Here is a 21,573-nt window from a genome sequence, read left to right as displayed (position 1 = left end):
TGGATGAAATAGATGTACATGAAGCGTGACCCGTTTGCTCTCTGCCGTCAACTGTCGTAGTCTTTTTCCAAGGTCGTGGACTCATCAACATCTTCGCTTCGATTATGGCAAGCTCAAGAACAGCCGCAGCATAGCAGGATAGTTCGGCGTGCCCAACCCAGTGACAGGATCCCAGCCAGTCGAGGCCGAGAACCCGGAAGAGCCTATGAGAGAGAATCGTCAGTAAGTGAGCCCATCCCTGACGAAGCATAATTTTGAATACGCACCGCAGTTGGGGTTCGATCCATTCGTGATGTCGTGCAGGACCTCCGGGTCTAGAGCTTGTCAGAATCGTCACCCAAAAATGAGAGATGGTTTACTTACGCTGATAAAGCACTGGGTTCACGAAACCGACTGGTCCCTTTCCGGCAGCTGTTCTTTCTTCGTTGATGAGAGTGATGATTGATCCAAAGATCGGAGAGGACAAGCTGGTGCCGAAGTAGGTCTCTTGCGTGAGGTTGACGAAAAAGGGCTGGAAGGCGCCGTTGGTTGAGACCTGGGATCATCGATGTCAGCATTCACGATTGTTTTATACGATGTCGTGACCGTATTGTTGCACTTACATCTGGATACCCCCTCCCAGCACGATTGTACACGCCTCCATTCGCCCCAACATTCGAAGCGTCCGAATTGACGACGTAGGAAGGAACGTCCGGAGCATGTGCAGCCAGGTATTGCGAGACCGCCCTCGCCTGGTACGAGGGAGGTTTGAAGTAGTTAGAAAACCCGCCACCCGTGGCGAATAGCGCCAGAACCGGATTGCCCGGCGGCCGTCCCTCCGCAATATGCACCGCAGTGAGATTGACCTGCATCGCACTCTCCGGGTCCTCAATCGTCTGTCCAGGATACAGCCTCGTCCCGCCGACCGCAGTGATGTACGGACACCCCGAAGGATAATCAGGGTTGTAGATCGTGCCTTGTCAAACATCAGCATCCGGTTCCCACATAACGACTACTTCCTTTTTATCGTACCGTGCTGTCCATTAGCCGAATAACAGCCATACGTATCATTATCCGAGCCGGGGAAAGAAGCCACCCCGTAATCGCCAGAGGCAACCATGATCGAGTGGCCTTGCAGACCGAGCTTCATGATCTCGTTGCATTGGCGCTCGACGTAGGCTTTGGGGAGGTCGATCTCCGCTTCGCCGTACGAGATGCTCACGACTCTGGTGAGTTGGTAGGTGCCGCATTGGCGTTGGCCTTTGTAGCCGTCTGCTGCGGGATCTGGGTAGGTTGCGTCGACGTCTGGGGAGGTTAGCTGGCGTTCTTGTAATATGTCAGTAGAGAAGGGCGGTGCATACCTGGACTGTCACCAGTGATGCCATAGGCCGTATAATTGCAGTAACTCCCGTCAATACTATCAAAGAACGTATTCAAGAATCCAGCTTTTCCGTACTGGCCTGAAGCATTCGGAGGATCGTCCACCTGATAGACCGTAACCTTCTGCGGATAGACAATCGCATACGACAGGTCAATGTCGAGATCGGACTCGCCGCCATTCCGCGCATCCCCCGGAGCCACGGGAGCAACGCCTCCATCAACAGACACAACCGAGGGCGAAGTTCCCTGCGGAATGTATGGGACGAATTTCTGGAAGTACAGCTGCAAGTCCTGAACGGAGAACGCATCGCTCGTCTCGTAGACGCCCATAACATTCGACGGGTCGCTGTATTTCGCCTGTGGGATGTTGTACAGCGCCTTGAGACAGTTCGGCGTGACGAGCACGCTGCAGTTCTGCAGGTCTTTTGGCAAGTGTCCGGATCCTGGTGGAGGTCTCCAATGCGGGAATGGATTTGGTCCGACGTGTGGCGGACCTGGTGGCCAAGGTCCTCCTCGTCCACGCCCTCCGAATCCTCGCGCTTCCAGTGTTCGCTTCTTTACGGGAGGAGAAAGCTTGACGCCTGGCTTGATGAAGTCGACGTGGGGTGAGATGTGGGCTGGAAGGTAGTACTGATCGCAGCCAATTCTGGAGTTGTCGGAGAAGGTGTGCTCGTAGTATTCTGTTGACAGCAATCGTTCGGCGGTCTCAGCGGGCATATCGATAGCGAGCCAGCCTCGATTCTCGTAGTGAACCACATCGTTCTCATCAAAACCCGCATCACCCAGCCAGTTCAGAACAGCATCGAGGGTCTCATTGGCAGGCGCAAACAAATCATGAACCTCTTGCGCTGACAAGTGTTTGCCATAGTTGGACGAAGTCGGGTGAGAGACCTCCATCAATCGATCATATCCAGAGTCCAAATTGCTTTGCTTGAGGCCAATCCGCACAGGAATGATCGCGTGTGGTTGGACTCGTTCCCTCGCGTAAGACTTAAGTGGTACATGTCGCCGCTCATGAAGGACATGCGGTGCCGCAAATGCACCGGTCGAAAGCGCAACTGCTGTCAGTACTTGAAACCAAGACATTCTGCAAGTTGGTGGTGAAGAAGGGAAAGAGGAGATAGGCGTGGTATACTTAAAAAGTGGCATGCTGTTGCAACTGAACAGTCCATACTGGATGTGGTCAAGATCTCACGATTGGCGCTCATTCTGAACACTTAGTATGCACATCGGCATCCACCATGGGCCACCTTCCTATTCGGCTATGAAGTCAGGTTCAAGGCCAGGTGATTGTAGGTGACGTCGAGATCAGGGTCTTGACCTTCGCTCGAAGCTGGATCTTGTGAGACTTTGGGTGAACCAACAAGAATAACGGTTCACCCGAACATCGTTCCACGATCATTCGGTCACCTGCTCTGGAGAGAGGGAGCAACCTCTTGGCTGCTGAGACTTGCATGTCGCGACGAGCTGAAAGAGGACCCTCAGATAGACGAACCCACAACCCCAGAATACCAGACCAAATGTGGAGTCCAGGATCATTTAGACCTTCCAAAGACGGCTTGGCGAGAACTCTTGTAGATAGCTTAACCGGCTGAGCCAATGGTGCGAGGCAGTTCGGCGTTCACGTAACCGAGATCGTTCTCCCAGCCACATGGAAGGGAAAGTCGAGAAACAAGACGACAGCCACCAGCAACGTCTTCTTCTGAACGTCTTGACGTCAACATCCTCGTCCAGTAACGATCTTCGATTTATGCTGACAGGGCAATCGACTCGAAGATGGCGTTTCGCTGCGAGTTTCGAAGTGCCACAGCCAGATACTGTCGTACACTCTTCGAGTGACACTCTTCGAGTGAGTCTCTTCATCTCTCTCAGATCATCTGGTCGTCAATCCAGTCGCATCGTTCACGTCTTGAACCATTGTGTTCGCAAGACCAAACCCGAGTCTTGCGAATTCGAGTTGGAAGAACGTCAAGATATGAAGACACAAGAGCCTCATCAAAGGCGCAGCATCTCAAGCTTCTCGACCGGCAAGCATCGCCCACTTTAGGCTACAACCTCGCAAACCCCGGAGGCTCGGCTTGCCGGCGAACATCAAACAGCACTATCCTCCCATTCAACCAACAATTCCACCGCGATTCGTAAGCCAGCCCTTGGCACTTCAGTCAGCTCTATAAGCCTTCTTGCGACAATGTTACCTCTTTGTCCGTCTCCTCGGCCGTGCAGAATACACTTCCGTGGAAGATCGCTTTGCTCTTGTCGGTGCTTCGGTCGCGGCTGAAGGGCCGTTGTCGAGAATGGCGATTTGATGCACGGCGTGATTTGACCGGTTTGCGAATGCGCGGGCAGGCTAATGTACATTGTGGCTGATAGTGAGTACCTGATAGTCAAGGCGTATTGGGTATTGCAAGTAGGTAGGTAGGTAGGTAGGTTTGGTTTGGGCAGAAGGATCGGAAGCTGAAAGTGTTGTCGAGACCTAAGTCCAGGTAGCGAGGTGTCGTGACCGCACATCGCTTGGGCCCAATATACATAATAAACACCACATCCTCTCTCGTCGTGGATGTTCGCTGTGGTGTTCGAATGCCAGCAACGAAAACGTTCGCCAGCATGTCTTCTCCATGGGCAGACCAACCATACTCCCTCATCTCCACCCAGTCCTTCTCCAAAGACACCTCCCACGCCGCATACTACGTCGCAACGCAGATGGCGCTCGCGCACAACGGCCTCATCCGGGGCTTAAACGCCATCTACATCCAAGCGCCGCACATCCCCAAAGACGCCATCCAAGACTTCCTCACCTACTGCCAATGCTGGTGCGAGACCATGCACCACCACCACGACGGCGAGGAGGAGAACTTCTTCCCCAACATCGAGAGGATCACGGGCGTCAAGGGGCTGATGGAGCGCAACGTCCAGCAGCACCGTGCGTTCACGCCGGGGTTCGAGGCGTTTCAAGAGTATGCGGATAAGTGCCGTGTCGAGGAGTATGAGGGCGCAAAGGTGCGGAGTCTGATCGAGGGGTTCGCGGAGCCCTTGAGCCAGCATTTGCATGAGGAGATTGACACTCTGCGAGCGCTTGACAAGTATGACAGCGCGAGGGTGCGCCAGGCGTATAAGGACCTCGAAAAGATCGAAATGGCCGGAGACGGTGTCAGTCATGTCCCTTTGTCGGTTCCTGGGGCTTCGCTGACACTATCTGTAGTATCGAAATGGTCCATTGGTCTTTGGCACCGCTGATCGAAGCTTTGAAGGTGGAGTGCACAACTTTCCGCCTGTACCCTTCTTCATCCCGTACATCATGCACTACGTGCTCGAGAGACGACATCGCGGGGCCTGGAGATTTAATCCTTGCACTTCGTGGAGAGAACGGAGGGAACTACCGTACACTGGGACGAGGGCGAGGCCGTGATGGCCGTCTTCTGCCCGCTAAAGCAGCGTTGTCCAGCAACTGTCATTTGTCTCGTTTCGCTCGATGGGTATCATCAAATCTTTCCTGCTCCAAAGCCTCGCTCGTTTCATCACATCATGCTCCAAGTCTTCACTTGCTGGCAACTGTAGCCCCCAGCTTTTCCATCTCTTTCCTTCTCTCCTCCATCTTCCGCTTCTCCTCTTCCACCATCTGTTCCAGCGTTCCCTTACTCTGCTCCAGCGAAGCCAGCAATTGCTTCTCATACTGCACACTCCACGCCCCTCCAGCACCCAGTCCACCAGCACTCGTATCCGCGCGCTCAGGAAGTTGTGCCGTAGGCTCAACATCCCCCTCAAACACAAAATCCGGCTTCTTCCCCTTCCCCCTGCCCTTCTTCACTTTCAGCCAATTAAACTGATCTTCCGAAGTCAGAGTGCGGAAGAACTCTTGTGTCGGCTCGTTGAACTCGATAGTCTCCAATCGCTCAGCCACGATCTTGTTATCCTTCTCTTGCCGCGCTTTCTGCTCGTCGGGTCCATACGTCTGGAGTTGCAGGAAGTGTTCGCGGTATATGGCCTTCTCACCGCTCTCAGGCGCGAAGTACAGCCTAATCTCCACACCGAATTCACCATACCCAGTCTCACTCAGCTCAAACGGCCCTGGCGCTTCTATGGTTCGGGAAGGGTCGGCGTAGGTGTGATGGAGTTTGAATTGGACCTTCTTCAGCCATGTCGTGATGTCTGGACCGTTGGGCAGAGGCCGTACGTAGACTTTCCAGCCTTTGGTGTGGCCCTCTGGCGGCGGATCGGGAAAGCCTGGGTGTGGAAGTACGTGTGCTTCGTTGCCGATGATGAAATGGCGGAAGATTTTGACGCCCTTGACGCGTTTCGATGTGGCGGCAGGCATGGTGGGTTGTGAAGTGAAAGTGGAAGTTGGTTGATGCAAGAATCAACAAGGCAAGTTCAAACGTGGAATCACATGCAAGGCGGGGAGCGCTTAGACCACCTCTCGCTTGACGAACCAATCTTGAGAAACATGTCAACAGACCTAGCATTTAGGACGACCGTCACCAGCTTGCACTAAGTTCCTAGATGATCTTTCTGCGAGAAGGTTGAGGAAGTATCTTCACGATCTGAAGTCTTTCGCTTTCGCTGTTCTTCTCATTCTGAGCTACATGACGCATCCACGCCCTCCCCTCTCAAACTTTCAAGTTCCAACTCCATCGCTATGGTCGAAGTACGTGGTACAAGTACTATTGCACACAAAAGCGAAAAGCCGCCCATATCCCCAGCGCTTGGGAACAAGGCCCTCTTGCCTCAGCAAGAAAAACGCCAATTTTACTGCCTATGCTGTACATCCTCCACACGGGTATAATTTGTTTTTGGTCCAGATATTCGCCCCGTTTTGTCGCTAGAACGCAGCAAAGAACTCTCAATCAAAAAACATAGAAGATCACGCCCATGTTGGCGGTAAAACCTTGCCCCATTTCTTCTGCCCCTCCATGGGATGTTCGTTGATGGTGCAGTTTCCTCATCCCGCAGAAACCACCCGGTTGCGCGGTTCGGTTGACGTCCTCGTAATGGCCCTGGAGTTCGTTCTCGGGGGCGAAAGTGCCGGACTGGATAGCCTTGGCGCTGTCCTCGTCCCAGTACCAGACTCGATCTAGGACTTCCTGTCCAGGTTCTTGGTACTGTCGTGGGTTGAACGAAGGTCGTTCTGCAATCCAGTTGACAATCACATGGACTGGCGTGTACAGTCTCTGGAATCGCCTTGTGAACGAAAGCCAGGGCATAAAATAACCGTCGTACGACACGCGGATGTAAGGGTTCATGTAGATGCCGGTCTCATTTGGTGCCAGTGAAGCCGAGTCCATAGCAGCGAGGTCGGCGTGAATCAGGCAGCACTCGGACGAGTCCCACTGAATGTTCGTCTCGGCTCGAAAACGCAGCTGTGCAGAGTCATAAAGATCCAGATTGTCTTCCTCCTGATCGTCATCTCGAGTCTTTCCCGTCTCCGTGGGATAGACAGTCGTCTTGTCTAAAGGCAGCCCATAATCACCCGTCGCCTTCTTTTGCAGACCTAGATGCTGAAGCCACTTCGCCTCAAAAGCCACCATGCCACCCCGGCGACTCTTAGATATCACTGCATCTTTCTGTTCCTAGACATCTCTCCTGCTTTCAGCTTGTCAAAGGTGGTATTCTGGGCGTTAGACGCGCCATCTTGGAGAGGACGCAACGCACGATTGCGCACATCTGCGAGAAAGGTAATGCGCTTGACGTACTGCGAGCCGTCTGACGCCGAGACGTGGGGAATTTTCTGTGGAGGGCAGGAACAGGAGGGGAAGAAGACGCCGTAGATGAAGATTGACGATCAGGTGATGTAGGCGCCAGCATGAGCAGCTGGGCCACCTCACAGTATATCATTCGTCGCCGTCGTGGGGAGTGGAAGGTGACGGAGTTGGAGCCAGAGCCATTTCTTCGGCGGCCAGTCCTCTATTGTGTGATATCCACCGACGAGATGATGTAGTGTTGGTGAGTAATGTGGAGGCGGGTCGTCTTCAAGGTCGTCCAGTTCGCATGCGGGTAGCTTTTCGTCATCGCACTTGGTGCTGCTGCCATCCTCTTCGACTCGTGGTTTGGGGTCCATGCTGGCGAGTGGGTGTGCTCTGCCTCAAGGAGAAGTGATGCATCGCCAGGGTGTGTGGGTGGTGCTCGGAGTGCGTGTAGGTCAAAGGAGTGATCGGGATCTGCGAAGGTCGAAGTCGTGTGGGTGGTAGAGTCACATGGACGTGGTCACAGTAAATGTTGGAATCACAGAATGAGGGTAGGGAGCGACAGAGAAACAGCGGTTCAGGCAACGGGCGCAGAAAGGATCCGGCGTGCAGGATGCTGTCGTGAGTCTCGGGGCGGAGACGTGTGCAGGAGGAATAGGACATGCAGCAGCAGGGCGAGAGTGGTGCATATCCTCCTAATAAGCCCAAATGCACAAATTCAGCAATTCACCCTGGACCAATCGCAACATGTCGCGGGATCGCGCGTAACGTTATTGGCGGAACGTTTGAAGGCGCATCTCGTCTGGAACGCTCTTGTATTGGCTGAGCAGATTGTCTTTGAGCATAGCCATATCAGAACCAATCTTGTCTCTTTCTACATTCCGTCGACATGGCACAAGTAGCCTGACTCATTGCGAGGTAGTTCAAGCTCGGTAAATATGCAACACCACGGATTGTTCAACCTCATCTCAGCAGCTGAAGCTCGGCTAGAGGCGTTCGGACCGGCTGCTATGACTCTATCTTGAACATCGCCGAAACTCTGAGTTGCCCTTGTCGCATGCACCAGGAACGTGCTGTACTTGCTCAAGGTCGCAAGATTGGGGCAATCCAAGACGTGACTTGATTGGTTATCTGTGCCGTCTTGCAGCGCCAGCTTCAAGCCTCCGGCGCCGTGTCTCTCCCAATACAGTACAGCCATGATCCTATGAATAGTTTCAGACCGTCTCCTGACCTTGCCTGCGGCTATATAGACTCTCTGGCCCGTCCCGAACCCAAGTTCTGGTAGTAGAATAAGCGCATTCGCAATGCTCTCCAATCTGGTCCTCCTTAGCTGTGTGGGCATATCTTTACATGGTGTTTTGGCCAATGCACTGCAAAGGTCCATTGGAAACCCCACCGACCCCAAAATTCAGAACGTCGTTCACGAATGTCTCAACACCGATCCGTTGTCCGGGTTTGGGTATCACAGATGCCCGCACCTGTTGCGCTGTGCGCTTGACAATCTACCGTCGGACATCACGGCGGGAATGCAAAGTGGAGCGAACATCGCTTCGCTGCTCCCCACGATTTTGGCACTCATAGGTGAGATAATGCTCCATTATTACAGAGCCTATCTTGCATGACTGATCCTCTGAAGGTGCTTCTCCACTCGAACTTGTTCGGTTGGCCTTCACATCTCCTCTCCGCGCTGTCGCAACATGCGTGTTTGCAATCGGACTTCCTTCTGCTGGACTCTTCCGCCAGCTGCAAACCCACCTGCCACACCTCGCCACCGACAACCCTGATCAACCCGAAAAACGCGAGTGGCGCATTCCTGTCGTCCGAACTAGAGTTGCTGGCCGAATCCGCACCCTCAGGACCATAGCGATTGATCTTGTAATCCTCGCCTTGGCAGGAGTCATGTTGTGGCGCAACGTCGTCATTGGACTCCAGTCAATGGTCACATGGCGTTGTGAGTACTCATGGCTCTTGGTATGCTGGCCGGTCGCGTGCGTCGGCTGACTGATCGTCGCGGTCGGATTGCTTCATCTCTTGGCCAAGGAAATCAAGATCACGTACAGTCAAGATCCACCGGGCCATCGAAGAACGCGGTTGGATTTGTTGTTACTTCCATATCGCCATCCAACGCCAAAGCCGAGCGTCGAAACCCATGGCCAAGAACTCAAGTCACCGGCACAACGAACCGCTCCGACTCCTCCAGAGTATGGCCAAGTTCCGGTCATGGTCACCACCGTGCAGATGCGTTTCAAAAATTCATGGGCTTGGTACGAAGCAGCTATTGAGGCTCTTGCAGTTGGAATATATTTGTACGCAACGTTCGTACTCACCAGTTCATTATTCATCGATGGCAATGCTGCTATAGTGTACATGACGACTATGGTCGTATGTCTTAGCGCTGTCAGAATACTCGAGGCAATCTAGAACGATCATATCAGACTTGGTTTATCAATTTTCCGAATTATACTCTATGTAAGTGAAGAAGGGTGAATGGCAAAGACTGACGAATCAAGGTAACTGTTCGAAACTCATCGTCTCAGGCCACATGTCTTCGAAGAACTCGACATAGATTTGGTCGACGCGATCGCGACCATCGCCGGTCTCTTTGATGTCGTCGTTCAGACACAAAAACGCCAGGGGCCCTCGGTGCTCACCCATCTCGTACTCCCATGAACCACGCGATCCTGGTCGTTGTGCTGAGCTATCATTTTGCTCTAAAGAAGGCAACTCCTCAACACCATGATCAGGATGCAGGCTGCTCGATGGCGTGTCTTTTTCCGCCATGCGTCTTATTTCGTTCGTTTTCGAGAGAAGCGGGCCTGCCCTCTCCACTTTGTAAAAGTCGCTGCTAGTTGACCCAAGGACATAAGAATACCTCTGGATGAGGCGGGCACACCACGTCCTCAGATTCGTACTGGGCACAAGCGAGCCGTCTGGGATAACGTGGGATATCGAAAAGTTTGTTGTCCTCCAGTCTGACGTCAAGGGCAGGTGCGGAGGAACGGCATCAAGTCCAGCATGTATTTTGGAAGCCGACTCAGAGTGGTCCTGTGGTAAGAATTTGTGAATGCCCGTTACGCCACTCGCACCGATTAGTGCAGCGATGATACAGTCACCACACTTTGGGTGCTTGAATGCCACACGCTTGAAGAATTCGCTGGCCGTCTCCTCTGCCACCATTGAGCCGAAGCATGTTGAGAGCACAATCGTACACATCTTGGCGGGCTTGTGTGACGGGCTTTTCAGAAATCGTGTTTGAGTGCCTGACTCGATCTTATCCGGGTCTTCTATGAGTCCTTTCGCGAGGTCTGGATAGCCGTGCCGAGGTCGGTCCCAAAACCACATGGATTCGACATAAGAGAGCGCATAGCCATCCTTGCTAGAGAACGAATACTCGGTCGAGCTGGGTACATCGATGTTGCTTTGCTGAAAGACATTTGTCTTCTCGATCGGTACACGGATCGGTACGCCGATCTTGAGGCTTGTTCCTGACGACCATGGCTCGTCTGCCAATTCCGTCAACATAAGGCGTTTCAAAGACGCAGTCAAGACTCCTTGCGTTCCGCCCCATTTCGCCACTGCCCAGGTCCATAGTAAAGCCTCTCGATGGCGCTCCACTATGTACCACGAGCCTAGAAAAATGGCTTGAACGGGCGGGGGGACGTCTCGCTGGGCACGGAACCGCGATTTTGCTGTGTTGGAGAAGGCGTCTGGGAACGTTTGAGCGGCTTCGTGGAGTAGCGGAAGGCTTAGCGTCCTAGGATGATGAGTGATGTAGTAATAAGGGCGCGATCCAAAGCGCCGGCCAAGGACCCATGCGGCGCGCTTAATGCCATACTCTTCACCCGTTGGATGAATCCAGCGATAGATCGTGTTCTCCGCGGGTAGGTACATGCTCGTCACTCTAGTGAGTGTTCTGATGACTGGTCCGAATAGGGGAGTAGTGAAGTCGGAGGCGAAAAGTTTGCGCAGCGTGAAAAAGTCGTCGTTGTAGTACACCAGCTGGTCAGAGGCAGTGTTGTCGATGTTGTAAATCTGTGATTCTACTGCCAACGAGTTGAAGCTAGGAATAACAGACTTTCTCCACTTCCAGGTCTCCAGCTCCGATAAATTGGTTTGCCCTGCTTCGCTTGGCGCGAAAAAGTCTACATCGTGGTGCAACTTGATCGATCCGGCGTCAGTCGCGGCCACTTCTTTGTCAAGCCAGGCAGGTACCTGTCCAGCCATATCGGCGTCAACAGCATCCGGCAGACCATAGGCACTAGCAAGTATGTGCAGCCTTCGCATAGTACGATTACCGAGAGACGCAAGCGCAGAGCGCATAGAGTAGCGAAGCTCATTGTGCTCAGTATATCTGTGAGTCGCGTCCATTGTCATGCCGTCGTTTGGTCGATAGCGATTCCGCCAGGCGATCTGTAACGGGTCCGACCCGTTTACCCATGCCCATACCCCGTCTATTGTGAGCCCCTGGCTCAGGTCTGTTCCAGAACAGGCCGGGCCCCATACATGGTGCACAATCCACTCCTCAACACATTCATCGCTCATAGCCTGGTATGCTTTTATGTGCATGAGTTCGTGGCTCGCAGGAGCTGCCTTCGAGCTGCGAAATACGCGATGTGTTGAATCATCCTGAATTTCAGGCAAGATTCCCGGCGGTATGACGTCTGTTGTGTGCTGAGGCAGCAAGCTCGACAGGTGAAAAAGCGAGAGTAGCGTAATGAAAGTTGCCGCCAAGATGACAGCCCTTAGAAAAGAACACCTGCGTGATGGGAGCCATTCCAGGCGAAGTATTGGCAACGTGCGAAGATATAGTTGCGGTCGGGACGGGTTCCTGTTCTGGGGTTCGCGATTCCCCACACTGCGCTCGTGCAAGGTGCGATTGGAGCGATCCAGGACTTGATCCGCCATTCGTTGTGCCGTTCTCAATAGGATCGAAGCAGTGGCGCGGTGAAAGATGAGCCTGTCGTCGGCCGTCGTGGTCGTGAATGTCAGGAAGCGAGTGAAGTGAAGAGGAATGAAGAGGTGGTGGTCGCGTGAGGAGTTGCCTGAATCGCCGCCACCTGGCAAGCTTTCAATTCAAGACGGCCTCAGGGTTTTGATGGGCTGGCCAGCTGCCGACGATCGTTACGTTTCGCGCATTGCAACGATGATCGATGACGAAGCAGGGGAAAGATCCTGATGTACGAGAAAGGAAAGGATAGGACATTCGCAGCAGCACAGTAGCAGCAGAGTCGGTTCTGAGACAGGCGTGTGGCCGCCGCACAAGGTCCCGCACGAGTTGCGGCACAACCCTGCATCTCCTCCTATTTAAGCCTAATTTCATCTGCACAATGCCGGCCGGCGCATGGCCTGACGCCCTCAAACTGTCCGTCGTACGTCGTATTCGTTCGCTCACTGCACTACGAAGTTGTACTACAAAGGGGCACGATTGCGCTCAGCAACAACAGCCACGCAGCGTCACCAAGTCAAACACCTGCGAAACCCGTCGTCGACAGGTTCTTCCCCGTCCAAGAGTTCCAAGCATCACGCCATCCCCAGACACCCGCTCCGCAACAACAAAAACAAAAAGGCCTTTTCTCGGCACATTACTACTCCTCTCCAAAAAATGATAATGAATATCAAAACCAACACTCCTCCGCGACAGATTTCCGCGCTCCGAACCGTTCGCACACAAGCTTTCCCCGATCCACATTTCCCATCCGTCAAGCGAAACCCTGAACGTCCATAGCGTGCAAGCGTTTTGCAGCACCAAGGAAGTAGCCAGACAAAAAATTCAACGGCTCCAGAGTCCTTTTACATCACCAGATCCATTCATCATCACATCGCATCGAACAACTGTTCCAGGCGAATAACAGTTTGTCCTGTACCTGAGGCACGCGACATCTCCATCATCGTGCATATCGCCTCAGAAACTCAATTGCACCATGCGCGGCTCCACGTGCATCATGTGCTTTAGGGGACTTGGCATGGTCGCAAGAAAGGCCCTATTTGGACGTCCCTGACCAATGCAATGCTCGAGAAAGAGGTTGCCTGGGATCATTGTGGCTAGCCATGGCTATCGATGATCTTGGCGGCTGATGACTTGAGTAACTTGAGCGTAACACGCTGCACGACGAATATGCCGTGAAACAACCGTAGGACCGGTCAACATGACGGGAAGCTGCTGATCAACACGTATGGGAGGATATGAATAAGAAAAGCTGTTGTTGGACGGATCCTGCGTTGCTTGTGTTAGATCTTGGCTGGCCACGGACTGACGGACACGTCGTTGGAATCGTATGGTCATGCACAGCTGCTACCTGAAGTAGAGCACAGGTGCGACACGGTATATTCAGCATATTCCCAACAGCCGCCACAACGGATAAGCCCTTTTGCGGCCGTACATACTGTAGTCCATCCGTTCTGCTTCAACCCTAAGTTCCACCGTCTGGATAACAAACAATCCTCCAACGAGCGCGTAACTCTCCAAAACTTGGATGGTAGCCCTCATGGCAGACTCCATTCTGCCTGGGAATAATATGGATCTCTGCGAAGTCACACAGTCGCCGTGTCCAGGCTACGACATCCTGCTTAGGAGCTTCCTAAGGCTTGCTCGCGGAATCACCTCTATTGATGTTGATGTGGACAGACGGTCGTTCGATTCGATGCTTTACGAATTCAGCGGCCAGCAAGCCAGAGAGGGAAACCCGTGAGTATCATCGAAACTCCAACGATACACGTTCGCCAGAAGTAATTGTTGTTGTCGATAGCTTCTGATAACGCATCCACTTCTTGTTATTCCCAACCCTCATACAACTCTCCTTCTCACCCCAACCCATGCACACCCAACAAATTCTCATCCCATCCCCTCGAGCCATGGTCGAACTGTCTCTCCGGCATGTGGAAGTGCCTCCCCGGAACGATCTTCTCAGCGAGAAACTCTAGCAGCGCATGTAGAGCACCCTCTATTGAAGTGCGAAAGGGTCCAGATGCAGCTGTGGCTCGACCCGTCACAGGCCCCCACACGAGGTAAGCACACCAGTCGTACGTGATTTGCGGCTCGGTCAATGCTGAGTCGCTTGCTGGAGGCGGTGTTTTCGCGCGGGGACGGCGGATGGTGATGATGTCGAAGACATTGTGGGGGACATGGTGGCCATACATGTATGGAAGGGCGGCTTTCGGGAAGAGGACGACTGCGTTTGCTGGAGCTGTGTCAGGGAGAACCATTCCACAACCTTGGATGGGTGGGATGGCTTACAGAAGATTTGCTCTCGCAGGCCTTGGATATCAGGGCTCGACACGGCTTTCTCGCTTTGAGGCACCGGAGCGCCAGTTGCCCTGGGTTGATCCAAGTGATCCGTGTCTTTGGGGCGGACCAGTGGCGGGAGAGGAGTTGCTTCGTGACGTCTATTGTTGGTCTGCATTTGTTGGAGATGGACCGAGCAAGAATAGTAGCTGTGCAGCCCGATTGTGTCCCTGTGGTGCAAGCTGATGAATTCAATGGTGTGTGATAAGTGATCTCCAAATCACCCGCCCGCTGCCCCTTCTCACTTCCTCTCTTCCTCAACCAAGGCATCGACAATCTGGAACACACCCGTGACTACCTTCATAGTGCCTTCGTCCACGCTTCCAACAAATCGCTGCTGCACTTTATCCGGATGCCACTTCAATCGTTCCGCTTTGAGCAATTGCAACCTTGACTTCCCATCTCGCTCCAGTGGAATATGGCGCATGAAGGCTTCGATGTTCGGCCTGGTGACGGGTTTGTGTTGTAGTACAGGCCAAGGTATGCGTTTCGAGGGAGTCGGTCGTTTCTCGTCCTTTGGCCCCGAATTGGCCTCATCCAGCAGTTCCAGCTTCAGCCTGTCCCAAGCAATGTTGTATGAGGACCACGCTTCAAGGTACTCGTTCGGCTCAGGCTTAGAGCGTTTCGACCGACCAGTGTCCCTGTCGCTGAAGTCGAACACATACTCATACCCGTCCGTTCCATCATCGCCCACTCCAGCAAACCTCCTCGCGCCATCTCTCTGCGCTCGGTCCCACGCTGCACGCTCCTTTCGTCTGATGAACTCCTCCCGCTGTCTCTTCCTCTCTTCCTCTTCCTCTTTCCGCTGTTTTGCAGCCCGCTCCCGTTCTAGTACAATTTCCGGGTTCTTCTTCTCCCACATCCTCGTCTGCACATACGCCGCGTACTCATCGTCATTCATCTCTTCCAGTTCACCTCTTGCCGTCTTCACGGTCGGACGCTCGTAGACGTGGATGGGCTGGGAGTAAACGCTCTCCCAATATGCAGCCCCTTCGTCGTCCGCGAGCGCATCGAAGAGCGAATCGCGAAAGGCTGCGTTTGCATCCACGTTCCCGTCTAGATCGGGGTTTGTAGGCTCGCGTGGGAAGGGGTGTGCTGCTTCTTCCCTATCTGCTTTCGCATCATCTTGACTTGACTCGCGATCTTTTGTCCGCCGCCCATGATGCCGATCTTTCTCATCTCTCGACTTCCGTTTCCTCTTCTTCGAATCTGTCTCCCGTTTTGAGGTATGGCGCGACTTGAAGCGGAATCTCATGGAATGGCTCTTGTCTTCGCAGCTGCTGTCGCGACTACTATCATGGCGCCTTTGATGGCGGTTCGACGTGCTGTCACCTGAATTATGGCGATCGATCTCGTCTTGGAGACTGGCAAGGATGGCATCGTGGTCGATTTCTGGCGCATCACTCAAGCCGGCCTTCACTTTCCTCTTACTCTCTTCGATAGACGGCATCTCTGCTGTCCTCGCCGCGTTGTCTGGAGATTCAGCATATCGAGAAACCGAGTTAAAGCCGCCGATATGTCGCCGAACGAGCTCGTGATAAAATCGCGTCCTTCACAACTTCCTCTCACAAAATGACGCACCCTTCACCAAACTCAAACTTCAAAACGGCCGCCCCACATTCCGCACTTCGGGCGCGCTAAAAGACAGCCGCCGGGAAAGTCGCGTGTCTCGAAAGCTTGATATTGTGTCGCCTTGCATGTGAAGGGGACAATGAAACGAGTGAATGCGTCCAAACCCTCCCAAGACCTCTTCCTCTCGCACATATGAGCGCTTGCTCTCTCCCTGACATGCGCTGTGACCGGACGTTCGCACAATAACATCATACAAGAAGCTTTCTTTCCCGTCCATCAGTCATCATGGCCCGCCTCTCGGCCACCAGCTCCGCCGTCGACACCAACGGCCATATCAAGGAGCCCACGACAGTCCCTCTCCCAGCGGAAGGCGACGTCCCACTGAGCAAGCCTTTCTCACACGATGACACAGAAATCAGCACCTCCAACAACGACGACGATGAGGAAACCCCCCTCCCATCCAGCGACAGCTACCCCGTCTCCCACGACCCAACCCTCCTCCCAGGCGGAAGCCGCGACCTCTGCTTCATAGGCCTGCAGGCCTTCGTCCTAGGATCCCTCTTCGCTCTCAGCATCTGCGCAACAATCACCCTCGTCTTCGTGCAGCCATCCCGCTGGTGGCGCCTCCCGGCCTTCGCAATCTGTTTCAGCGTTTTCCATTTCATGGAGTTCTGGACCACGGCCGCTTATAACACGCCCTCGTGTCGGGCATCTTCCTTCCTTTTATTCAACAACGGCAAGGCGTACGCCATCGCGAACCTCCTCGCGGCGCTGGAGATCACCATCTCAGCCTTCTTCCCGGAGTACCAGGCCATCGGCGTCTATCCTACCACCATCGCCGTGGGCTTGACACTGGTGATCATCGGACAATTCGTCAGGAGCATGGCCATGGTGCAGGCGAGCACGAACTTCAACCACATCGTCCAGTCGGAGCGCAAGGACACGCACGTCCTGGTGACCAAGGGGTTCTATTCGGTGTTTAGACACCCTAGTTACTTTGGGTTCTTCTGGTGGTCGATCGGGACGCAGCTGCTCGTGGGCAACAAAGTCTGTCTGGTGGGGTTTGCGGTGGTGCTGTGGAAGTTTTTCAATCGGAGGATTGCTAGTGAGTGAAGATGAGGTTCTTGGTGGGTTGACTTTACTAACGTGTGACCGCAGTCGAGGAAAAGCATCTCGTCATGTTCTTCGGCGACGACTACGAGAACTACAGGAAGCGCACAGGCACCTTGATGCCCTTCATCGGTTAGATAGCAAAATGCCATAGAGCTCGAGTCAAGACTCACCCTCAGAAGCCGCACTCTACCAACATCTCCGTGAAGAATGACAGAAACAAGTAGATTGGCGAAAATCATTCATCCGCAAAGAAACATTCATCCGCAATATGGTATCTGACTACAAAAACAGCCCAAACCCAGATCCCATACCACATCCACATCATTTCAAAAATCACATCACAGGGCCCAAAAAAATCTGTGGCCTTCCATCACAATCCCTCTCCGTCCTGTTAGACCCCATCAAACTCCTCGCCGTAATACGCAAGACCTTTTCCAGCCTTGCTTGCAATTGCAAAACACACAAGAGACAAAGAACGCAGTCGTTCGTCGTAGTAATACACATCGCTTTCCATCGCGATGTCCAGTTCGGCCAAACCCAAAACAATTGGTGGGGAATCGAAATCAACATTTTTGTAGTCGGTCGGTACAGGTATGTACAAAGGTCCGGGTGGTGGTTGGTGGTTGGTGGTGAAGAAGGAAAATCATCCGCGGGTAATGTCGTTGTATATGTTTTGTGTTGTATTCTTTCTTGTAGTTCTCGTCAAAGTCATTTCACATCGTCTCAAGAAAAAAAATATCCAAGACAGGGAAATCCAGGAGAACGATTGGGGGGTATCCAGTTTATCCATTGGGAAGAAAAAAAAGATGGTGTTGTTCAAGTCTCCTCCATCAGCGCATCATCCGCCTCGCGCCACTCCCTGCTCCGGTCTGCGAGACGTCGCACGCCAGGGACGCGGATGGCCCAGAGGGACTCGGAGGGTGTGCGGAAAGTGTAAGCTCGTTGCGAGCTGATGACGCCGATTGCTTGCAGGACCGCTTTCCTCGAGTCGCGTCCGAAGACGGCCGGGTGGCAGATCCATTCGAGGCTGGATTCTAGTTCGGAGTCGAGAGCGGTCATGGTGGCTCGGTCGATGCCTGCTGCGGGCGTGTAGGGGCTGGGAGGCTCGTTGGGGGTGTAGCCTGGGGAAGGAGTCCGGCGTCCAGATGGTGGAGGCGGGAAGGGTGCGTCGAGTGGGGAACCTGGGCCCAATCTCGGTGTTGGAGGCAGGGCGCCAGTAGGTGGTGGTGTGGGTAGAGGAGGCAGGCCGCCTTTTCCGAGGCCTTTCAGTATTGAGCGAGTCTCGGCGAGGAGGTGCTGTGCCCTGTCGTTCTGACCTCGCGAGACCAATCCGAGCGCTCTTGAAAGCATGTCCGATGTCAATAGCTCCATCCGTCGTTGCACAACAGAAGGATGAGGCGGGATAGGAGGCGTCAACGGCCGGCCGTAAGAGCCTTTCTTCGGCGGCGGTGGCAGCATGGTGATTGCCAATAAGGACGGCCGTGGAAGTTGCGACATGTTGCCGTCCCGCAGGATGTCACCCCAACTCAAGTCAGCCTGCAGGAGAGGAACTTCTTCCACGGAGACGGTGCGAGTATCCTCTTGCTCCATTGGACCCAAGGCTTCCAGACCAGAAATGATATTTTCCCAGGGATCCGCCGGTACTGAGTCAGGGGTAGCGCTGTCGGCCTGAATCGCAAGCTGCACCAGTATGTCGCGCTTGTCGCCAAAACGCAAGTCACTGAGTGATGCTTCAGCATCTCGCCCAGTGGCACGCTTCGTGACCTGCAGGGCGCCGCTCACTTTGACAAACTTTGCTGGTGATCCTTCTGGAAGGCGTAGACGCAGCTTGACGTTCTGGTGAGAGGTACTTTGCAGTGCGCCAACACATCCTGCCAAGCATTCTCGCAGCATCATCCAATCTTTGACGTAGGTGTAGCTCGCCTTAGTCTTTGTCGCCATCTCGACCATGGTGTCTGGCTTGTGGGTGAGTCCGAGGCCGAATGAGTGGATCGAGATCTTCGCCGCTTCCGCTCGTGAGACCACAAAGTCGATGCTCTCGGGATCCGAGCTGGACGAGTCGCTGATGAGGATGATGTGGGATAGAGGGTTAGAAGACTTGCGTTGCATGAGCAGATCCATGGCCACATTGGCACCTTCGACGACGTCCGCTCGCAAGTTCTTGTGAGGCACAGGACGGACTGAGTCCAATGCCGCTGACCACCCGCGCCATGACTTGGTAGTCATGCCGACCAGAGGAATACCCCCAACCCCTGACCCGAAGCTGACAAGGCCCATACGGTCCCTCTCGCCGAGACTAGATACGAGGAACCGCAGAGAGTCTCTGAGCAGATTCATCTTGAGGCCGTGCATGGAAGCCGAGACTGGTATCACAACCACAACGTCCAGTGGCACATGAATAGACGACGTGCCAAGGCGTAGATCTCGAGAAGGGGTGTGCTCAGTTGTTGCAGTGGCTTGCGATCTTGTTCCACCGTACGATGATGAAGGTACTGATGAGACTCTGCGACCTTGTCGAGAGATGTATTCATCTTCATCAGTCCCTGAGTTGTCGTGCTCGTAGTCTAATCGTTGAGGAGGAGGTTCAGGCCGATTGATGTTAACCAACGCCTTGCGCCAGACTTCCAGCTGGTGACGCTCGTTGAATTGAAGGTGGAAAGCAGGTAACTCAGCGACTGACAGTCGTAAAGTCAAGACATCATCCTCGGGCGATGTATCCACCTGCTTCAAGTGTCGTTTGATCAAGATGGAGCCCTTGAGAGTGCACCGTGTCTTAGGTTTTGGCCCTTCCATATCATCCCATTGCTGGCTTGAGTTTGCCGAGAGTTTCTTCTCCTTGACGCATATGAGCATCTCGCTGAAGAGATAGCATTCCAGCTCTTGCCATGTCTGTCGATCTTTGCCAACCTTGACGACGCCGTGCATTACCAGCTTCCCAAAACGTTCAAAGTCCAGACCATGCCAATTGTCGACCCGCCTGAAAAGCTCATCCTTCACTCCATCCAAAGCCATGTCTTCGTGCACGCTGTCGACAAGACGTCGAGGCTCCTCAGGTCGTGCTCTAGAAGGCATGGGGGGGGCTTCGAAAGTCTCCTCGGGGATCGTTGTGGGCATCGGAGGTGGGCTTCGAATGTCGTCCGGGCTCGGATGCCATTTGCCCTCCACTACCTCCACAGTCACCAAACAGGTCAGACTTTGTTGGTGTCGAGATTTGCTGAGGGTTGGGAACTCGCTGCGCACAGTGACGGTCGGTGCGGGGATCGGATTCCTGGATATGTGTCTCGGGCTGTTAACGGATGCTTCCATTGATTGAACGTCGTAATCGTGCCGACGTCCTCCAGTGTGATGAGTCTCGGCGTAGTCGTTGCTTGATGCTACTCCAGTCTCACCACTTGCGTTCCTGGTATGAGAAGGGTGAGATGCGTGCGATGCATGTGAAGAAGTGTATCGTTCGTAACGGTGGCTGCTAGTTTGGACCTGCTCAGGTAATAAGTGATCTCTAGAAGGCCGTTGAGGAGAAGGAACCTGTTGACTGATAACACTCGGTCGTCGAAGAGGTTCCATATCATAGTTTGTCGGTGTTGACTCAGGGTCACGTCGTTCCCGAAGATCTGGGGTTTGGACATTGCGCACGAGCTTGTTGAGATTCTCAAAGTCGATGTTACCTCCTCGCGAGGTATCGATTCCTAAAGGCTTCTGGCAGTCCGGACACGTCTCGGCCTCGAACTCCTTGATGTATTCGTAGAAGCAGGCTTCGTGGGCGACATGACCGCATGATAGTTGCAGTATGCGCTCGCCACGAAGCATGTGCTCCAGTGGCTCCTCGCAGGCGGCACAATTGGTGCCGATGAACGTTCGCTCTCGCCGGCCGGTCCCTTTGGAGGCGAACATCTCGTCGTTGTGCAATTCTTTGAGCTTCGACTTGCGGGACCAGCTCCTGGCGATGGTGTTGGCGAGATGTGACCGGCCGGCCAGCTTGTCGACGTGCACAGCTGTCCCTGTCGTATTATTGAGATGTTGGTCCAAATTTAGGGCCTGAGGAGGGACAACGAGACTTTGCCGGGGACCTGAGACACAGAACGCTATCGTCAGCCATCGATGCTTTGCAGCCAAGACAGAACGAATGGTGGCGGGCCGGAAGCTGGTGGATGTTTCGTACTTACTTCTTTGACGCTGACCTTGAAGCCAACACTCTTCTTCTTCCTGCTGCCGCTGGCGGGTTTGCGGGCAGTTGAGTCAGGCACAACCAAGCCCGCTTCAATTAGGTTCTGGACAGTCTTCTTCGAGTAGTTCGCCTGACGCAGCCGTTGTTCTTCCGCAGCCAGAGGAGAGGAGTGTCGCGCGAGCGAGGCGAGCTGCTGATCCGTATACATAGGTATGTCGAACAGGGCGGTGGTGTGGGCAGCCGGTGCTCATGAAAGTGATTCGCGTAGTTTCATGGTCTAAATTAGAGTCGCAGTAGCCGTCAAGCAGCACGACACATCCTGGAAAGGCGGGAGTGCGGTCTGGGTGGGTACACGGTCTACAAGTAGAAGAGTGGCCGAGCGTGGCAGGTCGGTCAGTCGCGCA

The 21,573-nt window shown here is 53.8% G+C and overlaps 9 protein-coding genes across 9 annotated transcripts; 3 read left to right on the top strand and 6 right to left on the bottom strand.

The window, feature by feature from the left end:
- Positions 1-102: 102 nt before the first annotated feature.
- Positions 103-2,445, bottom strand: M409DRAFT_67800 (uncharacterized protein; the record flags this gene model as incomplete). Its single annotated transcript, XM_033817556.1, has 6 exons — positions 103-203; positions 267-314; positions 364-535; positions 603-955; positions 1,012-1,284; positions 1,341-2,445. 6 exons carry the CDS (start codon positions 2,443-2,445, stop codon positions 103-105), a joined length of 2,052 nt encoding a protein of 683 aa, XP_033665583.1.
- Positions 2,446-3,963: 1,518 nt separating this feature from the next.
- M409DRAFT_25086 (uncharacterized protein) lies at positions 3,964-4,765 on the top strand (the record flags this gene model as incomplete). The annotated part of the gene is made up of 2 exons (XM_033807536.1): positions 3,964-4,506; positions 4,559-4,765. The coding sequence occupies 2 exons, from the start codon at positions 3,964-3,966 to the stop codon at positions 4,763-4,765; spliced, it is 750 nt and encodes a 249-aa protein (XP_033665582.1).
- Positions 4,766-4,894: 129 nt separating this feature from the next.
- On the bottom strand, positions 4,895-5,671 carry M409DRAFT_56503 (uncharacterized protein; the record flags this gene model as incomplete). The annotated part of the gene is made up of 1 exon (XM_033813313.1): positions 4,895-5,671. One exon carries the CDS (start codon positions 5,669-5,671, stop codon positions 4,895-4,897), a length of 777 nt encoding a protein of 258 aa, XP_033665581.1.
- Positions 5,672-6,200: 529 nt separating this feature from the next.
- On the bottom strand, positions 6,201-6,881 carry M409DRAFT_25084 (glycosyltransferase family 69 protein; the record flags this gene model as incomplete). The annotated part of the gene is made up of 1 exon (XM_033807535.1): positions 6,201-6,881. The coding sequence occupies one exon, from the start codon at positions 6,879-6,881 to the stop codon at positions 6,201-6,203; it is 681 nt and encodes a 226-aa protein (XP_033665580.1).
- Positions 6,882-8,341: 1,460 nt separating this feature from the next.
- On the top strand, positions 8,342-9,319 carry M409DRAFT_56501 (uncharacterized protein; the record flags this gene model as incomplete). Its single annotated transcript, XM_033813312.1, has 3 exons — positions 8,342-8,618; positions 8,674-8,988; positions 9,087-9,319. 3 exons carry the CDS (start codon positions 8,342-8,344, stop codon positions 9,317-9,319), a joined length of 825 nt encoding a protein of 274 aa, XP_033665579.1.
- Positions 9,320-9,542: 223 nt separating this feature from the next.
- On the bottom strand, positions 9,543-11,942 carry M409DRAFT_67797 (uncharacterized protein; the record flags this gene model as incomplete). The annotated part of the gene is made up of 2 exons (XM_033817555.1): positions 9,543-11,698; positions 11,894-11,942. 2 exons carry the CDS (start codon positions 11,940-11,942, stop codon positions 9,543-9,545), a joined length of 2,205 nt encoding a protein of 734 aa, XP_033665578.1.
- A 2,618-nt stretch (positions 11,943-14,560) lies between these two features.
- On the bottom strand, positions 14,561-15,769 carry M409DRAFT_67796 (uncharacterized protein; the record flags this gene model as incomplete). The annotated part of the gene is made up of 1 exon (XM_033817554.1): positions 14,561-15,769. The coding sequence occupies one exon, from the start codon at positions 15,767-15,769 to the stop codon at positions 14,561-14,563; it is 1,209 nt and encodes a 402-aa protein (XP_033665577.1).
- A 407-nt stretch (positions 15,770-16,176) lies between these two features.
- Positions 16,177-17,138, top strand: M409DRAFT_67795 (uncharacterized protein; the record flags this gene model as incomplete). The annotated part of the gene is made up of 2 exons (XM_033817553.1): positions 16,177-16,996; positions 17,050-17,138. 2 exons carry the CDS (start codon positions 16,177-16,179, stop codon positions 17,136-17,138), a joined length of 909 nt encoding a protein of 302 aa, XP_033665576.1.
- Positions 17,139-17,820: 682 nt separating this feature from the next.
- Positions 17,821-20,895, bottom strand: M409DRAFT_67794 (uncharacterized protein; the record flags this gene model as incomplete). Its single annotated transcript, XM_033817552.1, has 1 exon — positions 17,821-20,895. One exon carries the CDS (start codon positions 20,893-20,895, stop codon positions 17,821-17,823), a length of 3,075 nt encoding a protein of 1,024 aa, XP_033665575.1.
- Between the last annotated feature and the right edge of the window lie 678 nt (positions 20,896-21,573).

This window comes from Zasmidium cellare (assembly GCF_010093935.1).
Source record: "Zasmidium cellare ATCC 36951 unplaced genomic scaffold M409scaffold_25, whole genome shotgun sequence".
In the NCBI taxonomy this organism is placed as follows: Eukaryota; Fungi; Ascomycota; class Dothideomycetes; order Mycosphaerellales; family Mycosphaerellaceae; genus Zasmidium; species Zasmidium cellare.
Note: the sequence above shows the minus strand (reverse complement) of the source record. Positions and strands in the feature narration are given on the sequence as shown.